Source organism: Protopterus annectens, chromosome 1.part0, assembly GCF_019279795.1.
Source record: "Protopterus annectens isolate FY-2018-M chromosome 1.part0, PAN1.0, whole genome shotgun sequence".
NCBI lineage: Eukaryota > Metazoa > Chordata > Ceratodontiformes > Protopteridae > Protopterus > Protopterus annectens.
The window spans coordinates 1,809,723,708-1,809,744,409 of record NC_056725.1 but is presented as its reverse complement, the minus strand read 5'-3'; the positions used below and the strand labels follow the sequence as shown (position 1 = coordinate 1,809,744,409).

At 42.9% G+C, this 20,702-nt stretch overlaps 1 protein-coding gene across 2 annotated transcripts in view; it reads right to left on the bottom strand.

Annotated features, from left to right (window-relative positions):
• SOD2 (superoxide dismutase 2) overlaps nucleotides 1–20,702 on the bottom strand; it is a 204,740-nt gene that overhangs the window by 26,828 nt on the left and 157,210 nt on the right. For both annotated transcript variants that reach the window (XM_044069704.1, XM_044069700.1), the window contains exon 4: nucleotides 16,815–16,994. In XM_044069704.1, the coding sequence (XP_043925639.1) occupies nucleotides 16,815–16,994 (180 nt within the window). The remainder of the gene's footprint in view (nucleotides 1–16,814; nucleotides 16,995–20,702) is intronic.

The window sequence follows — 20,702 nt, the reverse complement described above, 5'->3', positions numbered from 1 at the left end:
CCTGCTCACACCTGCGCAGATACTCTAAAATGAACTGCAATTCATAGGGGACTGCTGTACATATGGACAACTCTAGAAAAGTCAAAGAACTGAATGCAAATAAGTGCATAATGACATTTGAATAAGGAAATTATGCAACTGCTACACTGATGTATGCTAATGGGGCACCTTTTGCAAATCAGAGTCATGTGCTGGTACTAAAGTGTGTTTTGTGTTGCCAGTTTACAAGGGAAGCACCACTGTCACTTTGAAATTGGCAAACATGCTTTGCCTGGCTGCGAATTTCATGGTTTCTGAGATGTTTGTATCTGTAGTACTGTAACGTGATGTGCATACTGGCATGCAGCACCTAAGGCAGACAATTCCAGCAATGAGTAATGTACCACAATTTGACTGCTTTCGAGTGGATGGGGGAGGGAGGGATCTACTTTGGAAGCTCGAACTTTCAAAACTTTGAACTTCATATGGTAGAGAACCATAACATCGAAAGTTTTGAAAGCTTGAAACTTCAATAAAAACATTTTTACATTTATGCAGGGGGGGCAAGCCCCCCTGCACCCCCCACACTCCCTAATAAAATATCCTAACTCCAAGACTGCACTTCAGTGAAGAGAATGGTAAATTCCCTGTTCCACCCTGTATGGCAACCTCCATTTAAACCACTCAAAATTTGAAACGGAGCTTCCAAAGTAGTCCCGGACAGGGACATTATCAATGCAATATAAAGAGAAAGCTTAGTCAAACCACCACAGCTGAATAAAGTATTATGCACGACCATTTAATGATGCATAAGAAACACTATTAGAAAGCTCCACAGAGTAAGCGCTTTCACAATCTCAATCGCTTCATCAGACTACATTCAAACAAAAATGCACTTTCTTATAAATACCATTTCAATCAACAGTCATACAATTAGACAATTAAATAATTAAACAAAAATAGAACAGCTCACGAACTTTGGACTAGAATATATTGAAACAGCTCCACTTATTTTAGCCCATGTAGACAAGCATACCTATTTTCCCACAGTCAACACAGAAAGTACAGTTGTGTACCTATCATAAATGTAGATGTTAGAGTGTATTCACTGTTGCAGTCATTACACTTGGGTTATCCTGCTGGCAGGCTACCCACAGTCGGCCTGAATTCCAAAGTCCTGGTCCGGCGTCAGTTGCTGTCACCTCTTCCCCGACGTCAGTGTGCCAGGGGTATAAAAGATGCAGCAGACGCCATTTTCTTCAGTTTTTCTTGCCCCAGATGTCAGGTGCCCCCAAAAGGGTAGGCTAAAAATTCTGTTCATAAAAAAGCATGCACAAACAAACATTACCTTAATCTACAAGCAAATACACAACATAGGTTGCATAGAATAGAGAAGTACAGATAAGTCCCAGCAAAGAAAGGGGGCTGGAGGGAGGGTAACCTGGACTGCAACAGCAAATACACTAACATCTACATTTATGGTAGGTACACAGCTGTACTATGTTCATAGTGTTTCACTACTGCAGTCATTACACTTGGGTTGAATCCCAAAGCTGAGGTTGGGTGGCTGGGCCTAGATAGAATTAAGAGTGGCTGAGGCCCTGCAGAACTGCAGTGGCAAAGCCTGCTCTGGATCTAGAGTAAAGAGGTAAGTGGTAGTGTTTTGTAAAAGTGTGCACTGAAGTCCAAGTTGCAGCTTCCAAAATGTCATTGGTTGGTACTCCTCTGAGGAAGGTTGCTGAGGTGGCTGCTGCTCTGGATGAGTGCGGCCCAATGCCCTTAGCCACTGATTTGCCATGTTGTGAAAAGCAGAAAAGAATGTAATGGCCTATCCATTTTGATATAGTCTGCTTCGAAATAGCTTTTCCTTGCGATCCTGCAGCATATGCCACTAAGAGTTGCTCAGACTTTCTGAAGCCTTTAGTTTTGTCCAAGTAGAAGCGTAGCTGTCTGTGTATGTCCAAAGAATGCAGAAGTCTCTACCCCTTATTCTGTGGGTTTGGATATAAGGTAGGCAAATGGTTTGGTTAAGAGCCACACTGGACACTACCTTGGGCATAAATGTTGGGTTTGTCCTTAGAGAAACCCAGTCCGGATGGAAAATAAAAAGTTCCACAGCCATTAGTGCTTGTAACTCTGAGACTCTTCTTGATAAGGTTATTGCTAGGAGCAGAGTTGTTTTCCATAAGTATTTTATCTCGGCTGTATTGGCTGGCTCAAAAGGAGGCAGTGTGAGTTTTTCCAAGACAAAATTGAGGTCCCATGCAGGTGTTTGAGCTCTCCTTGGAGGTCTTATGTTTTTGGCCCCTCAGGTACTGTCTTAGCTGTGGATGTGAAAAAATAGGTGGATCCGTATTGTAATGAGCTGAAATGGCAGAGGCATTGGATCTCAATTGATGAGAAGGATAGGCCTTTGTCCAGCATCTCAGTTAAGTATCGTAAAATCTGAGAAATATTTGGTACAAGCACGTCCATTCCTTGTGCCCGGTTCCAAGCACAGAATCTCTTCCATTTTTCTGTATAAGATTTTCTGGTGCTGGGCCACCTGGCCTCCAAAATAACATCCAGGACTGCTTTAGAGAGAGGTGTTCTGAATGGTTAAAATTATCAGCCATGCAGCCATATTTAGGGTTCTGAGTTGGCTGTGCAGGATCGGATTGTTTTGTTGGGTCAGCAAATGAGGAATTTGAGGTAAAGTCCAGGCTGGACCTTGAGACAAGCTCTTTGGGATTGGGTACCAGTGCTGGCGTGGCCAGTCTGGGGTAATAAATATCATTTTTGGCTTCTCTTGCCTGACCTTTAGGAGTACCTTGGGGAGGAGAGGCAGTGGAGGAAGGGCATACTGTAAGGGTTTTCCAGCTGAATGATAGGGCATCCACTTTCCATGTTTGTTTGTGATAAGTCCTTGTGCAGAATCTCTGTAGTTGGCAGTTGTTGCGGGGAGGCAAATAGATCTGTCTGGGCATCCCCATTTCCTTGTTATCATGCTGAAGATTTGTGGGTCTAGTTTCCACTCGTGAGGGTCCTTGAGATTTCTGCTTAGTTTGTCTGCCAGAGTATTTGTCTTTCCTGGCAGGAATTGTGCTTGCAGGTGTACTTGATAAATCAATGCTGTGTTCCACAAAGTCATGGCTCGTCTGCAGAGGGGGTAGGAATGTGTGCCTCCCTGCTTGTTTATGTACCACATGACTGTAGTATTTTCCGTCTTTACCAGCAGTTGTCCTGGATGAAGTAGATCCTTGAAGGCTGTCAGGGCATTCTGAACAGTTAGCATCTCTTTTTGATTGAAACGAAGATGCATCTGGCTTGCTGGCCATGCTCCCTGAATACATTTTCCTGCCATGTGGGCCCCCCAGGCATAATCTGATGCATCTGTTAGTGTTCGCCTGGCCGTGGGTAGAGTGAATGGCTGTCCCTTGTTGTGGTGACAGGCTTGTGTCCACCATCGAAACTCCTGTTGCAGGCAGGGAATGAGGGTAATTGTTTCCAGGCTGTGGCAATGTCGAGTCCGAACACTTTTTAGATACCATTGTAGTTTCCTCATATGCAGTCTTGCATATGGAATTAGTAGAATGCAGGAAGCCATGAAGCCCAAAGCCTGCAGAAATTTTCTTGCAGATAACTGGGTCTTTGTTGCCAACATTTCAAAGTAAGAAGCCGTGGTCTTTGTCTGGCATAAGATAAGCCATCTGGGCAGTCGTATTTAAGCTTGCACCCAGGAATATTAACTCTTGTGAGGGGACTAGTTTAGATTTTTCGTTTACTGTGTACTCTAGGCAAATTAGTAATCTTTTTACAAACGCCAGATGCTTTAGTAGAATGTCTTTGGTCTCTGCTTCAATAAGGCAATCGTCCAAGTAGGGATACATTTGTATTCCTCTGTCTGCAAAATGCAATTACTGGTGCCAGGCATTTTGTGAAGATCCTGGGCGCAGTAGATGAGCCAAAGGGCAGTGCAGAGAATTGGTAGTGCATTGAGCCAGCTATGAATCTGAGGTATCTTCTGCAAGATTGTCCGATTGGGACATGCAGGTATGACTCTGAGGTTCAAAGTTACAAGCCAAGCCTTCTTTCCCAGCATGGGCAGAAGCTGTTGGAGTCAACATTTTGAATTTTGGTACGTCCAAATAAGTATTTAAAATAGACAGGTTCAGAATTGGTCTCCATGCTTTGTCCTTTCTTGGTACTAAGAAAAGTCTCGAGTAAAATCCTTGTCCCTGCTCCTGTTGTGGCACAGGCTGAATGGCCTTCATGTCCATGAGAGATGTTACTTGTTTTTGTGCCTCTGCCCATTGATTGTGTGGCAGGTCTGGCATACCTTTTGCCTTTGGAAGGATGTGAAAGTGGAACCTGTAGCCCTAAGAGACTGTTTAGGACCCATTTGTCCTGTGTGATTGTGTGTGCCAATTTTGTGAAAAAAGTGTTAGCTTTCCCCCCAAGGGTGCTGCCAACAGAGAAATGCTTGGCATTGGCAGAGGGAAGTCATTGGGACCGTTTCCTATATGGCTGTGATTTGTCTTCTCCGCTTTTGGAGGTTGAAGAACCCCATTGTTTGGGCCTGTATGAGCCTTGGGGCTGTTGCCTGCCTCTAGGACGTCTGTATCTGCCTCTTTGTGGCCTGTCTGACACTGGAAAGGACTAATTCTTAGAAGGCCTGTTCCTGCTAAATCTGGGTGGCTGTACTTGTAAGAAATCCTTCACTGTCTGCATGGATTTAGCTTTATCCTCCATTTTCTTAAACACCTCTTCTGCCTTAACACCAAACAAAGTATCATGCTGTAATGAAGCATCCAATAATTTTGCTTTAACATGATCAGGCAGAGTCTGTTCCTTTAACCAAGCATGCCTTCAAATAACAGAACCTGTTACAGCGGCCCTGAAGGAGGCCTCTAATGAATCATAACCACATTGCAAAGTATGCTTTCCCACTTGTTCAGCTGCATGCAATAAATCCTGCAAATCTTTGTTCTCAGAACATTCAGAATTTGTCAACATTTTCTGTTTTAACAAAGACATTAAGCATTGCTGATATTTGAGCATATGAAACAGACAATTTAAAGCCCTTACCACCAAGGTAGCAGAAGTGTACACCTTTTTCCCCCCATCTGTCCAGTGCCCTAGAATCTGAGGGGGCAGGGTTTTTAGCAGTAGCAGCCTTGACCCCTTTGGGACCCTGAGAGATAGTTTCTGGGTCAGCAGCTGGGTTTTTATATAGAAATTTATGAGAATCTGGAACCCTGTAGTATCTGTCCGGCTTAACAGGTGCAGCAGGTAAAGAGAGTCAGGAGACAGGCCGGACTCTGAAAATACATCTACAATGTCTAGAACAGGTGGAATTGCAAGAGGTCTGTGCTGAGGTAGTAGAAGAAAGTCTAAGCCTTTTCTTAGAATCTGAATAATCTTGGCTCTCCCAGTGGAAATGCTCCCTCATGGTATGCAGGGTTTCCCCAAATGAGCAATCCTCAAGAGGAGAAGCTGAAAGAATAGATTCTTCAGCATCAGAATCCTCATAGGCAGGAATAGAATAGCCCTGCTATGAAGAGGAATCAGAGGAAATGGAAACCTGATCAGAGGAATTATAGTCAGTATCTTGCCTAGGCCTCTTATCAGGAGGGGGATGGGAACCCCTGATCAAAGTAATTAGGTCTTCGGCCATTTTGAGCATCTGTTTCTTAGACATAGAAGTCGGTCCTGGAGAATGCTGTACTTGTTTCCTTGTCTTTAAAACGGTTTTAGATTTTGTCTTGGATGCTGAAGTAGGCTTGATATAAAAGTTGTGTAGGTCTGAAAACACCCTCAGAAGCAGATGCCTGCTCAGCGGCTCTAGACCCATCTGAGGGATTCGTTTCCGAAGGGCCAATACCTTGAGTATCCAGAGGCCTAGTTGTCTCCACGTGGGAGTCTGAGGCGGCTTGTGGCTCTGAGGTAGCGGGAGTTGGGGGCTGCGAAAGCATCTCACTGAGCACCGGCGAACTGGCGACTGGCCTAGAAGAGGCTTCGTCGTCAGTTCCGGACCCCAGATGCCTGTCCTTTTCTTTTTCCTTGCGCTTTTTATGAATTCCGGTCGGTTGTTTTGACGGCATTATATAATTAAACCTTCGGCCAAAGTAATGAAAAGCAAAATCGTACCAACGCTGCTTAGTGCGTTGGTGAAATCTAGCACAAAACCTACAACTAGCAACGTTGTGGTCAGGGCCTAGGCAAGAAATACAGTAAGAATGAAAATCCTTGAGGTATTTGCTTCCCACAAGAAATGCAATTAACTTTTTCTGACATCGGTCTGGAGCAAGAAAAAAAAAAAAAAAAGGTTTCCCCAACGGGGTACTTAGCTTTATAGAAGACTTTGGATCTGAAATTCAATTTCGAAAATCTCAGGAGTCGGCCGACCGGCACTTCCCAACTGCTTCAGGCACCACGCGGCAAGAAAGACTGAAGAAAATGGCGTTGGCTGCATCTTTTATACCCCTGGCGCACTGACGTCAGGGAAGAAGCGACAGCAACCGACGCTGGACCAGGACTTTGGAATTCAGGCAGACTCTGGGTAGCCTGTCAGCAGGATAACCCAAGTGTAATGACTGCAACAGTGAAACACAATGAACATATGAGATACCACTAGGCATTCTTTCTACACAGTCTGGCAAACTTTTCTGAGGTGCGTGTTGCAACAAATTGCATATGTGGCTATCAGAGCTTCACCTGATCAATGATAGGAGGCACTGTAGCAAGAATGGCTGCCATTCCATTAACTGCCAAGCAATGTGTGATGCACATGGCAGCATCACCAACATAATGGCCCTACATCCTAGCAACACCCATGATTCCTAAATCAGGTGCACAAATTCAATGTACTGGCACTTCCTGCACAATAGAATACCTAGTACAGTGGATATAAAATGTGTACATGCCCCTGTCAAAATGCCAGGTTTTTGCGATAAAAAAATGAGACCACAATAAATCATTTCAAAACTACTTTTCCCACCTTTAATGTGACCTATTAACCTGTACAATTCAATTGAAAAACAAATCTGTTAAGAGGAAAAAATATAAAAATAAACATACAATAAGCTGGCTGCACAAGTATGTACACCCTTAAACTAATACTTTGTTGAAGCACCTTTTGATTTAATTACAACAGTCTTCTTGGGTAGGAGTCTCAGCATGGCACATCTTGACTTTGCAATACTTGCCCACTCTTCCTTGCAAAAGAGCTCCAAATCTGTAAGATTGCAAGGGCATCTCTTGTGCACAGCCCTCTTTTGGTCACCCCACAGAATTTATATTGGATTTAGGTCTGTACTCTGACTGGGCCATTCCAAAACTTTAATTTCCTTCTGGTGAAGCCATTCTTTTGTTCATCTGGATATATGCTTGGGGTCATTGTTGTGTTGAAAGGTGAAATTCCTCTTCATCTTCAGCTTTCTAGCAGACACCTGAAGGTTTTGGGCCAAAAGTGACCGGTACTTGGAACTGTTCATAATTCCCTCCACCTATACTAAAGCCCCAGTTCCAGCTGGAAAAAAGCAACCCCAAAGCATGATACTGCCACCACCGTGCTTCACCGTGGGGATGGTGTTCACTGAACTATTTTTGCACCAAACGTACCTCTTGGAATTGTGGCCAAGAAGTTCAACCTTGGTCTCATCAGACCATAACACATTTTCCCCACATGCTTTTGGGAGACCATGTATTGTTTTGCAAATTTTAGCTGGGCCTGGATGTTTGTGTGCAAGAAACTGCTTCCGTTTTGCAACCCTACCCCATAGTCCAGACATATGGAGAATATGGGAGATTGTTGTCACATGTAGTACACAACCAGTACTTGCCAGAAATTCCTGCAGCTCCTTCAGTGTTGTTGTGTGTTGGCAGCCTCCTTGACCAGTTTTTTTTTTTTTGTCTTTTCATCAATTTTGGAGGGATGTCCAGTTCTTTGCAATGTCACTGTTGTCCCACATTTTCTCCACTTTTTGGAGGACTGTCTTCACTGTGTTCCATGGTATATCCAATGCTGTGGAAATTTTTTTGTACCCTTCTCCTGACTGATACCTTTTCAACAATGAGATCCCTTTGATGCTTTGTAAGCTCTTTGCGAACCATGGCTTTTGCTGTAGCAGGCAACTGAGTATGTCAGGAAAATCCCACTAGGACAGCTGAACATTATTTGGGGTTGATCTCTTAATGGCAGGTGTGTACCCAAGACTGAATGCTGTAATTAAATTCAAAGTATTAGTCTAAGGGTGTGCACACTTATGCAACCAGCTTGTACTTTTTATGTTTTATATTTTTCAAATAACAGATCTGTTTTTCAATTGAACTGCACATGTTATAGCTTACATTAAAAGTGGGAAACTTTTTGAAATGATTTATTGTGGCCTCTTTTATATTACAAAAAACTGGCATTTTAACAAGGGTATGTACACTTATATCTACTGTAACTAAATGTTCCCTAAAATCACCAGTTGCCCCCATAACATTTTTATATACAGTGAGTATTGTGTGTGCAGCTCTTCAGTATAGCAGTGCTATTGCTTGCTCTATTCTACACAATAGGATTCTGTCCTGGTGTGCTGGTGGCATAATCAGTGCCATTGAAATTCCCTACCAGTTGCGCAGCTCCCTCAAAGGCACCAAATGACAACTGCACCAGTGTGGATATAGCTAATATTGTCACAGCAGTTAAAATCTGCACAGTGGTCACTGGACAGACAAGTCACTTGGTGGGGGAGGCTGGAAAGTACATTTGTGTAAAATCTTACTAGAACAGTAGATGTCGTTGCCTTCCTTGCTGCAGTATTCCTTTCATATGGGACTGCCTGCCATGGAAGCCAGACGTCCAGCCAGTATACCAAAGCCTACAGTTGCTTTAAGGTACTCCAAATGTCACCCGTATGCTCCTCACATAACATAGGGCATAAAGGTAACGTTTAAGCATGCCATCCTCAGCACTGATTGCCTCAGTAGGAACACCAGTTCAAGGAAACCCAAGGGGTAACCTGTACATCTAGGAAAGAACAGGACTAGGGAGAATGACTGGAGGGAATGAATACTGCAACACTGAAGGCAAGGAAATCTGTTATGGTAAGATTTTTGTACAACTGTACTATGCCCTTAGAGTCACTGCTGCAGTATTCCTTACGTATGGGAGAGTGCCAAAGCTCAGGAAGAAACTTGGAAGGAGTAGTAGAGCCATCTAGGAAATCATGAAGAATGGCCCTAGTAAAACTAGCTCTAGCTCCAGAAATACCATCCAATTTGAAATGCAAGTCTGCACTGAAGTCCAGGCAGCTACTTCAAGAACAGAACTGGTATCCAGACCCTTGAAAAAAGCATCACAAGAAGCCACAGCTCTAGTATAATCAGCCTTAACAGAAGGCAGGCTCTGACCATGAAAAGTATGACAAAAAGAAAGTCTTTGCAACTCAAGAAGAAACAGTTTGCTTGGATACAGCTAATCCTAAGGACCTAGAAAGAAAATAACTGATCAGATGTTCTAAGCCTTAGTCTTGGCCAAATAAAACTTGAGTTGTCTATGCATGTCCAAAGTATGCAGCTCCCTCTGTCAGACTGCAGAGGAGGGAAAAAAGTAGGCAAATGAATAGACTGATTATGTGACCACTCAACCACCTTAGGCATAAAAGGATTAGCAAGGACACCCTGTCCGCTTATGAAATATCAAAAAAGGAGGACAAGCCACAAGGGCTTGCAACTCAGACACCAGTCTGGCAGAAGTGGGGGCCAACAAAAGAACAGTCTTCCAAGAACAATGATGCAGGGAAGCTGGAGCAGCAGGCTCAAAAGGAGCCTCCCGAGTCAACTTCTCCAAAACAAAAATTAAGATCCCAGGGAGGATGAACAGGCTTCCTGGGAGGTCTAATATTAAGGATGCCTTTAAGAAATTGTTTAACCTCAAATCTAGGCACTGAAGGAGAAGATAAAGGGAGACAAGCAGAGATAACTGATAAGTGGGCCTTAACAGAAGAATTTGCCAAACCAGCATCGAGCAACTCGCACAAAGAGAACCAAAGGAAAACCCACAGTAAGTGGGTCCAGGTTATGACAGACACCAAACAGAAGTCTTCTTCCATTTGGATAAGTACGATTTTCTAGTAGTAGGTTTCCTGGTCTCCTGCAGGGCCTTAAGCATATCCTCAGAAAAAGGTGTCTATGAGGTGTCAAAATCCCATCACCCAGAGTGTCAGTTGAAGCATGAACAGGCAGGGATGGATGAGAGATCCCTTGTCCTGTGTGAGTAGATCCACCCTGTGAGGTAACTTGTAATGACTACCCTTGGCTAGATGCAGAAGTAGAGGGAACCAGTGCTGTAGTGGCCAAAAGGGAGTCACCAACAAGATTTTGGGAGCATTCTGTTGACTCTTGAACAGGTCTTTTGGAAGGAGAGGAAGGGGAGGAAATGTACAAAGAAACATCCCCTTCCAAGGAAGGAATGGAGTCCACCTTCCAAACAAGAGGACCTGGGACTGGCACAAAACCGAGAAAGTTGTCTGTTCAGAGGGGAAGCAAACAGATCTACTTGAGGAGTACCCCACTGCTGAGCAACATCCAGAAACACATCTCTATGAAGCATCCATCTGTAGGATTGAGTTGGCCTGTTCAGAGTGTCTGCAACAATGTTCTGATCTGAAGGGATATAAGCTGCCTGCAAAGTCATTGAATACTTGACAGCAAGATCCCATACCACAAGTGTCAACTGGCAAAGATGAGATCTTGTTCCTCCCTACACCCCATCACTGTGGTATTGTCTGTGAATACCTTTAGAGGCCCTAGACAGAAAGAGCCAGCATAAGAGCTCTTATCTTTGACAGTGATGTGCTCATTCTGCTGAAAAGGTGACCACACCCCTGCACCTTTAAGAAGCCAAATGAAGCTCCCCAGCCCACATCTGCAGAGTCTCTGAACAGTTCCTGACAGGGAAGAAGGGGATGAAAAGGGAGTCCTGGATTCAGACACAACTGCTGGATCCACCAGTAAAGTTCCTTCGAGACGAGGAAGAAGGGGAACTACAAAATCTACAGGATCTGCATGCTGAAGCCACACCAACTTCAGAAACCACTGAAACTTTCTCCTGTGGAGTTTGGCCAGACGGAACACTGGAATGGTGGATGCCATGAAACCCTAGCTCTCAGACACACTGATTGTAAAATGAAGCCAGAGGAAGAAGACTTTGGTAGAAATGAGAGTTAAGGCCTTTGGAGTACGTAAGGATGCCAGCACAGACGCCATCTGAATCCTGCAACCCAGAAAGATATGATCCCGAGGAGTCAGGGAAGACTTCTGAAGTATATTGTGAACCCTAGGCTCTGAAGAGAAATGGCAAAATGAAGATTTTTCAACAGGATCTCTGGACAAGATTTCTGAATTAGCAGATCCTCCAAGTAAGGAAATATATGGATCCCTTGAAGACTGCAAAAAGCAGTCACAGGAGCTAGGCATTTGGTGAATACCGTTCGGGCAGTACAAAGGCCAAAGGGCAAAGCAGAGAGCTGAAAATACCAGGAAGTAACAGAGAAATGGAAAAACGCGCTGAAAAAAAAAGGGATGGATCACAATATGTAGATAAGCATCCTTGAGATCCAGAGACACCATGTAGGCCTGAGGGAACAAGAGGAAACCATCTGAAGGGACAACATCCGAAAAGATGGCACCTTCAGAAGTGTTTAGATGAGTGAGGTCTAGAACTGGTCTCCAAGTACCCTCTTTTCTGGGCAATAGAAACATCCTGGAGTAAACTCCCTTCCCCACTTTGGGACACTGGTACTACTTGAATAGTACGCAGGGTCAAAATATCTTGAATAACCTCTGGGGGAAAAAAGGAAGTTGTTCCTAAGGAGGCTGAGGAATGCCCATAAAAGGGATGCGATTTCCACGCCATAAAGTACCCCCCCCCCCCCCTTGGTGAATAATGGACAGAACCCAAGAATCCTGAGTAATCGGAAGGCAAACAGGAAGAGAAAAAGAAAGGCAAAGAGAAAGAGAAATGTGGCTGGGAAGAGACAGAGCACCTGGTTTATCAAGAAAGAAGGCTTTTAAGTCCATGAAGTCTTGAGTGGCCTTACCTGGAGGAGTCCGCTTACCACTTGTTTTTACTCTTCGTAGGAGGGGGAGATTGCCTGTGAACAAAGGCTGGCTTAGTGGCGTAGTTTTTCTAAAATTTAGGCAGAGGAGAAACACGCTTAAACTCCTATAAGGCCTTCCCCTTATCCTGAAGGGATAAAAAAAACAAACAAAAAAAAAGCTGGTTTCCCCAAACAAAAGCTTATTATCCACAGGAGCATCCATCAACTTAGCCTTAATATCATCAGCTAAAGGCTGAAACATAAGCCAAGAATACCCCATCACTAAACCAAAAGCAGCAGCCCTAGAAGAGGCATTTGCTGTATCATAACAGCACTTGATAGAATGACAAGCCACCTGAGAGGAAGTCCCCAAATAAAGAGCAGAAGTTTCACCATCAGAGTCAGGGAAATCAGAAATAAACTGGAAAGCCTGAGAAAGGAGAGCCAACAGACCTGGATACATGGATCTGTTAAGTAATAGCCCCCCTAAAGGTCTGAATAACCGAGGTATAAACCCTCTTACCTAGTCTTTCCATGGTTCTGCCGTCTATCAGAAGGCAGCAGCTTGGGTGAAGGAAGCAAAAAAGAGGGCTCTTCAGAGGCTACAGGTATCACAGAGGGGTCAGCAGCAGGACAGCTGTACAAAAACTTACAATCCTCAGGCAACCCATAAAACCTATCGGGCTTCTTGGGAGCAGGGGTCAGAGAATCAGGAGCTTTGGAGGCATTAAAAAAAAAAGCCCCATCAAAGCAGCCAAAACAGGAGGAATAGCAGAAGGTTTCACAGCTTCCAACTGTAGCAACTCATAGTACCTCTTATGGACGTCGGAGACCTGAACACAATCCCATTTAAAAAAATTCCATCATCCTAGAAACTGTATCCCCAAAGGAAATTTCTGCAAAAGGAGCATCAGGACTATTGGGTTCCTCTTCCTCTGACCCATAATCCAAAGGAGAAGGAATCTGGCTAGAATAAGTCTGGGATTCCTCATTAGAATCCAACTCCTCAGAAGAATCCTGTTTCCAGGACGTTTAAGGGAAGTAGAGGACCAGTGGGGAGCAGGAACAGAAACCTCCCGAGTAGGCTGTAATGCCATTAAAGCATTTAACAAACCCCAAGTAGCCTGCCACTCACTCTGTGGATCCCTAGGAGCTGGAGAAACATGCTTAGTTCTCCTTTTTTTAAAGGAACATCCGCCCTATAAAATGTAAAAAGCTCTTACCCCCAATGGCATTCAATAACTGTAGTAGGACCCCCCCAACTAGAATCTGTGGAACAACCCTAGGCCCTGGGACGTGCTGGAAGCGGATTCCTTGCCAGCCTCAAACCCAGTCACAGCAGAGGAATCTAAGCCGGGCGAGCCTCCAGGTTCACTGACCTCAGGAGAAATGCTCGTTAGAGGCTGGACAGTGGAAGATTCCAGTCTTAATTTTTTCACCACCTTCTGTAATGGCTGACCCTCAAGATGGGAAGTTCCTTCCACTATATCTTTAGCGAGAAGCTTAAAACGCTGGTTCTCAAGATAAAAAGAAAGGGAAGAAAGCTTAAAGGGTTTTTGGTACCAACGCCTGACAAAACCAACAGGATGTATGGTTGTGAGAAGCTCCTAGGCAGAAAAGACACTTATGGAGGGCTTTATGGGGGATTCAGCCTACTGCACTAGCATTTACCTTTTCTGGATGACATTAACCCCCAACAGCAACAAAAACCCAAGGAAAAAAAAAAAAAAAAAAAAACAAACCCTAAAACAAGGTACTTGTCTGCAATGGCTCTGACTTTAGAACAAGATGTAGGTGTTCACTGGAGAACAAAAATGCATTCAACTGGCAGAAAGCAGACGTAGGCAAACAGACTGACTATGGGAAGAAACGTTCAGACTGGCAGCAAAGAAGTTCTGAGGATGGTATGCCTGAACGTCACCTTTATGCCCTATGCTATGTGAGGAGCATACAGGTGACGTTCTGCGTACCCTAAAGCAACAGTAGGCTTTGGCATACTGGCTGGATGTCTGGCTTCCATGGCAGGGAATCCCATACATAAGGAATACTGCAGCAGTGAATGTAAGGAAATCTCTAGTTTGAGTTCTGAAGCAAGACATGCATGACAGGACAGTAACCCTTCATGCAGATGCAAGGTTAAACTTAAGGATATTTACCTAGTAAATTGCTTCTCACTCCCTTCTTGTGAAGGGACTGAATATTTCAAACTGCATTCATGACCAAGTATGCAAGTTGTGTTCATTTTTTTTTCTTTCAACAGTTAAGCACTTTTATTTAAATTCCTTATTGAAGGCCTATTGTCTTGGGTTTTAACCTGTTAAGTGCTCTGTTAAGTTGTTGTCAGCAGATGGAGGAGTCACAGTAAGAATTAATGACACTGGCTTTACAGGTCACATCTGGGCTACGACACACAATGTCCCCTAATGATAGCATTGAGGGAACAATGGGGGGGCTACAATAAGAGCTTGAAACTGGAGTTGTCAGAGATGCAATTCGCACTTGATGCTGCAGAGGTCCTGGAGTGGAGATCACCAATGCTGTAAGACACTAACCTCGATTGTGAGGTCCTTCCACATAATGCAGTGCACACCTGACAGCCTCAATGGAAATGAATCTGACCTCGGCCATGTACAACTGACATGTCCTTAGACGTATGTGGACAGAGGTTGACATGAATGCTCTGTGAGCAGTCATGCTCTGCAGAAGGATCATTCAAGTCCTGGGCATTACTTTGCTCCGCATTTCCCCAGCAATGTGCTCCTTGGCATAAAACTGCATGTAGCTAGTTGTAGTTTAAAGACTCACTTTATTTTATGTCACTTATCAGGACAGTGATGTACCAAGGCAGACAGCTTGGGGGGGGGGGGGCAGCAGCAAATTACCCCTGTACAAAATAAAAACTTCAGTCATGCCTTCTATAAAAGGTTTTATTAAGCAGTTCTTTGTTTGGATGCATTATTTGTAGGTGCCAGCTGTCTGGGGGGTATTACAGTTCAAGCAGCAGCCAATATACTAAGTCCCTTTACTCTACAAATGTCACATGACATTAACAATACCAGCCAGCATAAGGTTATTCTCTTTATACCATCAGTCTGTGCATGTTAACAATGCCCTCTCCTTCATTTTCTTTTGCAGCATGGAAGGAAACAGAGCTGAACCAAAGGCTGGAGCATCTGGTCCTCAGACCCCATATGTCTCCTATTACTTAATGAAATCTTAGTTAATTCAAAATATTTCATCAACTGCATTATATTAATGAATTGCTTTAGTGCAACTTTGCCTCACACTGCACGCTCTGAACAGCATGGGGGCCCCTCAGCTGTAGCCTTGCACTTACAGTGAGGAAGATATTCTATCAGTAGTATGTCCCAGATCAGCATAGTCAGGAAAAAGTGGTGGACTCTCCTCTGCAGGTAGCCTGGATCATTGTAGTCACAAGCAGCATGAACAGCCCCAACTGCACACCGTGGTAAAGGCTACAGTTGTGGGGTATTAAAGAAGTGTGGCCTGAATGAGCATCTCCTGTAGTGGGCACAAAACTCACTGAGCTCCTTACATAGAGCCCTTTGGGGACCACACCACCCCATGGAGACCATGCCCCTTTACACACTGGGGACTGCCTGTTCAGGTCCCCTGGGCAGGTCTCTGGTTTGGTGGTAGTCAGGAACAGTGTCCCCCTGCATCATATGAGTACCCACCCTACTGTGTATGCGCACAAACTTAGTTGCCCCACACCCCCATTACCAGTTGTAAAATTTTCCATTTGTGAACCCTACCTAATTAGGTGATCACCTACCCCTGTCAGTCTGTGGTCAAAACCACTGCATCTTCCCAGCCTGTCCATACTCATGATCTTGCTTCGGTTATATCCTTGATCTTCCATTCTACATTTCAAAAAAGGGTTAATCCCCATCAAAAAAGCTTCTTTCAGCACAGCTCTTATTCTATGGTCTTTCCTTTGTTTACTTTTAGCCCCTTTTCCAACTTTCCTATCCATCCCTTTTACACTCAAAAAGCTGTCCATCAACGGGCACCTGCAGATTAAGGCTGCCAATAAAGTGGGTTTATCCACTTGCCAGGGCTGCTATCTGAAGGTACAGTCAGCCTTTCACAGAGACATCTTGTGACAGTGTAAGGCCCCACTTGGACAGCAATTTCTGAACTTATCAAGTTATGGCAGACTTCCACATAATTGCAGTTAATACACATGTGCAGATATTACCTGCATACTTTGTGCAAACATGCAAGTTGAAATAGCTTGGGCAGTTCTTTGTAGGTTGAATATATGTGCAAACCACCACTGCTGATTTTCATGTAGCATGTAGTATTTATTATACTGGCAAATTGCCACAGTTTGCAGATTACTTGTGCAAAGTAACACTATGATCTTAACCCAAAAAATCCAAAAATATCAACGCTGAGGAATGCCAGTATATCTCAAGGTGGATTATTCATTCCAGTGTATTGGCAACTCTGAGGAATGCCAGTATATCTCAAGGTGGATTATTCATTCCAGCGTATTGGCAAAATACCAGTGTACAAGCTAGGCTAAAATGTACCTTTACATGTCATGCCAGTATATCTCAAGGTGGATTATTCATTCCAGCGTATTGGCAAAATACCAGTGTACAAGCTAGGCTAAAATGTACCTTTACATGTCAGTGACACTGCAGTACGAATTATTCTTAAAATTACTTTTTAAAGCATCCTTTAGTCTCATTTGCTGTACTAAAGATTAAAAAAGCATTTCTGTATTTTACTAACCTGTAGTTCCATGTAGTGGGTCTTGGTTGGAGCAAGAGACCACCTGCAGACGATTATAGTCTTTGCTGAAACCCAACCAACCCCAGCCTGAACCTTGGACACCAACAGATACTGCAGTAATCTTCTCTTTAAACTTCTCAAAGGATCCAAAGTCACGTTTGATAGCATCCATCAACTCTCCTAGGGAAAAAATGAAATGCTGACTTTTACAAAGTTTATTCTCATTACTTAGTTTGAGGGAGCAATCATTTAGAAAAATGATTTAGTTCCAGTGTTTATACAGCATCTGTTTAACTTCAGTTGCTCTGGTAAATAAGCCTACCACACATTTGATTTTTTTTGTCCTGGGACAGAACAGTGAGGGATAAACACAAACATACCAAAGTCACAGCTTTTAATTTGGACAGGGCTAAGAGAGGCAGATTACTGTTAGTCAAAACACACTGATAACTCATGCTTGACAGACTCATTTAAGTTTACTAGAGCAGTACCGACTGCCAAATCTGTCTTTCAGGTAACTACTACAAGCAGCAGTATTCATGCAGTTGAAAAATGTTAGAAGACTGCAACAGGCTCTGAATGCCAAATGTTTTCGGAAAAAAAATCAAAATCTAAACAAGGAACTCTGTTTCTACTTAAAGAAAAACTACACAGAAAATTATACAATATAGTAGGCCACAGCAGACATTCATGAATAATTATGCCTTTATCAGCTTTAATGGTCAGCAAGCTTAAATGCAAAGAAAGGGTAGATGTGGTCTAAACTCTGAGGTCTTAAGTGCAAAGTGAATTCTGTGGAACTTCTGTGCACAGCATAGTATGCTTATCTTTGTAGCTACATCTCAATATCATTAAAAGGGATATACCCTGTATCTCATACTCCCCTGCAGCCCCCCATCCCATTTTTAGGGCTACAAAAAGGTTACATTTTATAGTAATAAGTAAATCAAAACACTATGCATGTCACTGCACACTGGCTATTTACATAAAAATCATACATCTGTACACACATTCATAAGTTCCCTGTCCTTGAAATGATCTTTAATTTTAGAATAGTAAATGTATCCATCAGGTTTCTCCAGTCTTGTGTACTTGGAGATCTTTAATACCAACTGATCTGGTGTAATGTCACTGCCCCCTTAAGGAAAAGGAATCTTCCACTCCAAACAAAAGCATTTTAGCCCCCCCCCCCACACACACACACACAGCACCTATTTATTCTGCTTTATGCAAACAGCTGCAGAAAGAGGAGGCAGTCCAAAAAAGACAGCTCTATGACATTTTCCTTGTGCTGAAAGTACTCTGGGGTATCCATTCATTTCATTTGATACCCATGATAGACTAACTTCATTGAAAAAGGCACATTTTCTATGGTAGCCCAAGAAGAAAGGCTTCAATAACTCACAAAAATAAAATACAGCTTTATCCAGTATTAGCAAACAGTAAGCATGAAAAAATATACACGCAATAATGAAGATGGAATACTACACAGGTAATTTGTTTTAAATCAAACAGCATTCAACATACCCAACTATAGAAAAGAAGTAAAATGACACTAGACTGAACCCTGCCAGTCCTTCCCCACATCTCATAATAACCAACTGTAGTACTTTCACCACCTACACAATTCCCACCACTTCCTACTTACAGCCAAAACTTACTCTCAGCAATACAATCCAAACAAAAAAAAAACACTGCAGATACTGCTAAAATTGCTTTACTTCTAAACATGTAAAACGTGCACTCACCTACTCAGACACTCACTATACTTGCATTGGACTCAATAATTCCATTTCCAATACCAACTACAACTATTTGGCTGAATGATCTAGAACTAGTCCTATCGAGTATTACAATTATCACCACCAATACCTGTACGGAAGTGTACTGCAAAGCACGAACAATATGACTGTGTAGGAGGCAAGTTCTATAAAGCGCACCTGCAGTGTAAATGTAGTAGTGAAAAGGTGCGCATCTGTCTGCAAAAATTACCCCAAGCACAAGAATAATCAGTGTCATACTGGTACAAATTACCCTGTTGAGCTTGGTAGGAGCTTCTATTCAGAAAAAAATACACATACTTAATACAATATGGGCGGGGCTTGTGACAGTAGCAGCTCTGGAAACTAATCACTGTGACAGAAGGAAAGTTAACCCACTGAAAGAGATGATGAAAGTTTGGGTCCACCATAGCAGAGCTGAAGGAAAGAGGAAAGTTAAGGGAAAGAAAAAAAATCAATAATTTAAAATAGGAGCATTGCCAGGCTGGCAGAAGGGAAGAAACAGACATGAGTTTTTGGAAAAGTGGATCAGTTCTCTTCAAGAATATACAATATGTACATGTACGTCTACACATCAACCAAAGGCACATCGGAGGAACGGGTTATAAAAAAGTAGTCAGCTTTACCAAGCAAATAATTTAAAGCAGAGGGCTGCCTTAAGTCATGACCTGGAAAATAAATGTCACAAGATGTACTTTGAAGAGTATTACCATCAGAAGTGTATAGGCAAATAAGTTATATTATGCCTATATGGCCGGGAATATAAGAGAAAAGGGTTCACAGTAATATCAGAAAACCCTGTTATTCAAATAGTGCAGTGACACAGGAAAGCCTGAATTTGTTATACATTAGAGGGGATAGTGTGTTCACTCAGATGTTACATTTAAAATAGTGAGGCAATGGTGGCAGTAAGCATTGACGTACATTTTTGTTAACTTCAGCAGAAGACTGCAAAGTAACATTCAGCTGGAAGAGTGAATGAAGGTAAACAGAACGATACCTATTCTTAGTATGGAGAAGGACGGTGTACTTAATAGTGAGAACAAAGAAAGAAAAAAAAGACAGCAAGTCTAATAAACGGAGCACAATTTCCATGACATCTAACAAATAAAAGAGCACCATTACAACTGAAGATCATGAGGAAACTTTGAAAGACTGGAGGCTATCCAAGAAAAAGCAGGAGTAATAGACATCACAGGCAGAATGAAGGATCCAGGGAGCAGGTGGATGAAGTTAAGGATGGTAAAGAAGTGACAGACATGACAAAGAAGCAAGAAATGCAGTGGGTAAAGACTTCTCTCAGGAGACTGAAGTCAAAGGAAAATCATCCATCCTTAACTTGAAGAGGAAAGTAGATAGCTATAACTGTCCAGCTTGGCTCCATATACCAATGACCATTTATTGCCTTCCTACCAGACTTCCCCTCATCTCTGAGGGCCTGCAGCATCAGGCAGCATAGAGAAGATAGCAAGAAACACTAAGAACAGTGGAGTGCTCTGATAAAAGACAGGAAGAGATCAGATGGGTGACAGCAATCGCACTACTGAACCAAAACAGCCAGAAGGAAAGGAGGAGTCTTAACTCAAGACAAGTAATGCACAGTCGAACATTGGTGCTTGGAGGCTGCACATAATTTCCTACTGACCATTCAAAAATACCCATTTGTGATGCACATGGGAAGAATTCAGAAGTAATTTTTTTCTGATAACCACCTATATTTTTAAAGCACCTTTATTAAAACATAGGTTCATAGATTAGTACTAGGCTAACAGACCTTGTGGGCCATTTTAAGCCTAGCCAATTACCCCATGTGAGAGTCAAACCCTGCACCTTGTGTTTGTAAGGCAAACACCTTAACCATTATGGCAACCTCCCACCCCTCAAATTTTAAACTGCAACAGGAGTTCACACACAAACAAGAAAGCAAACTATTCTTCCCACAAGTTACATTTTCTTTCTATAAAATTAGCTTCTTCAGTTTTCTGAACCACACCTTCAGTTATTTTATCTCCTTTACAACATTCAAAACTTCTGTTATGTTGATAAAGATTGGATTTTAATGTTTAGTAATTCGCTTTTTGGCAGCTGATAATTAGACTTGGCAAGT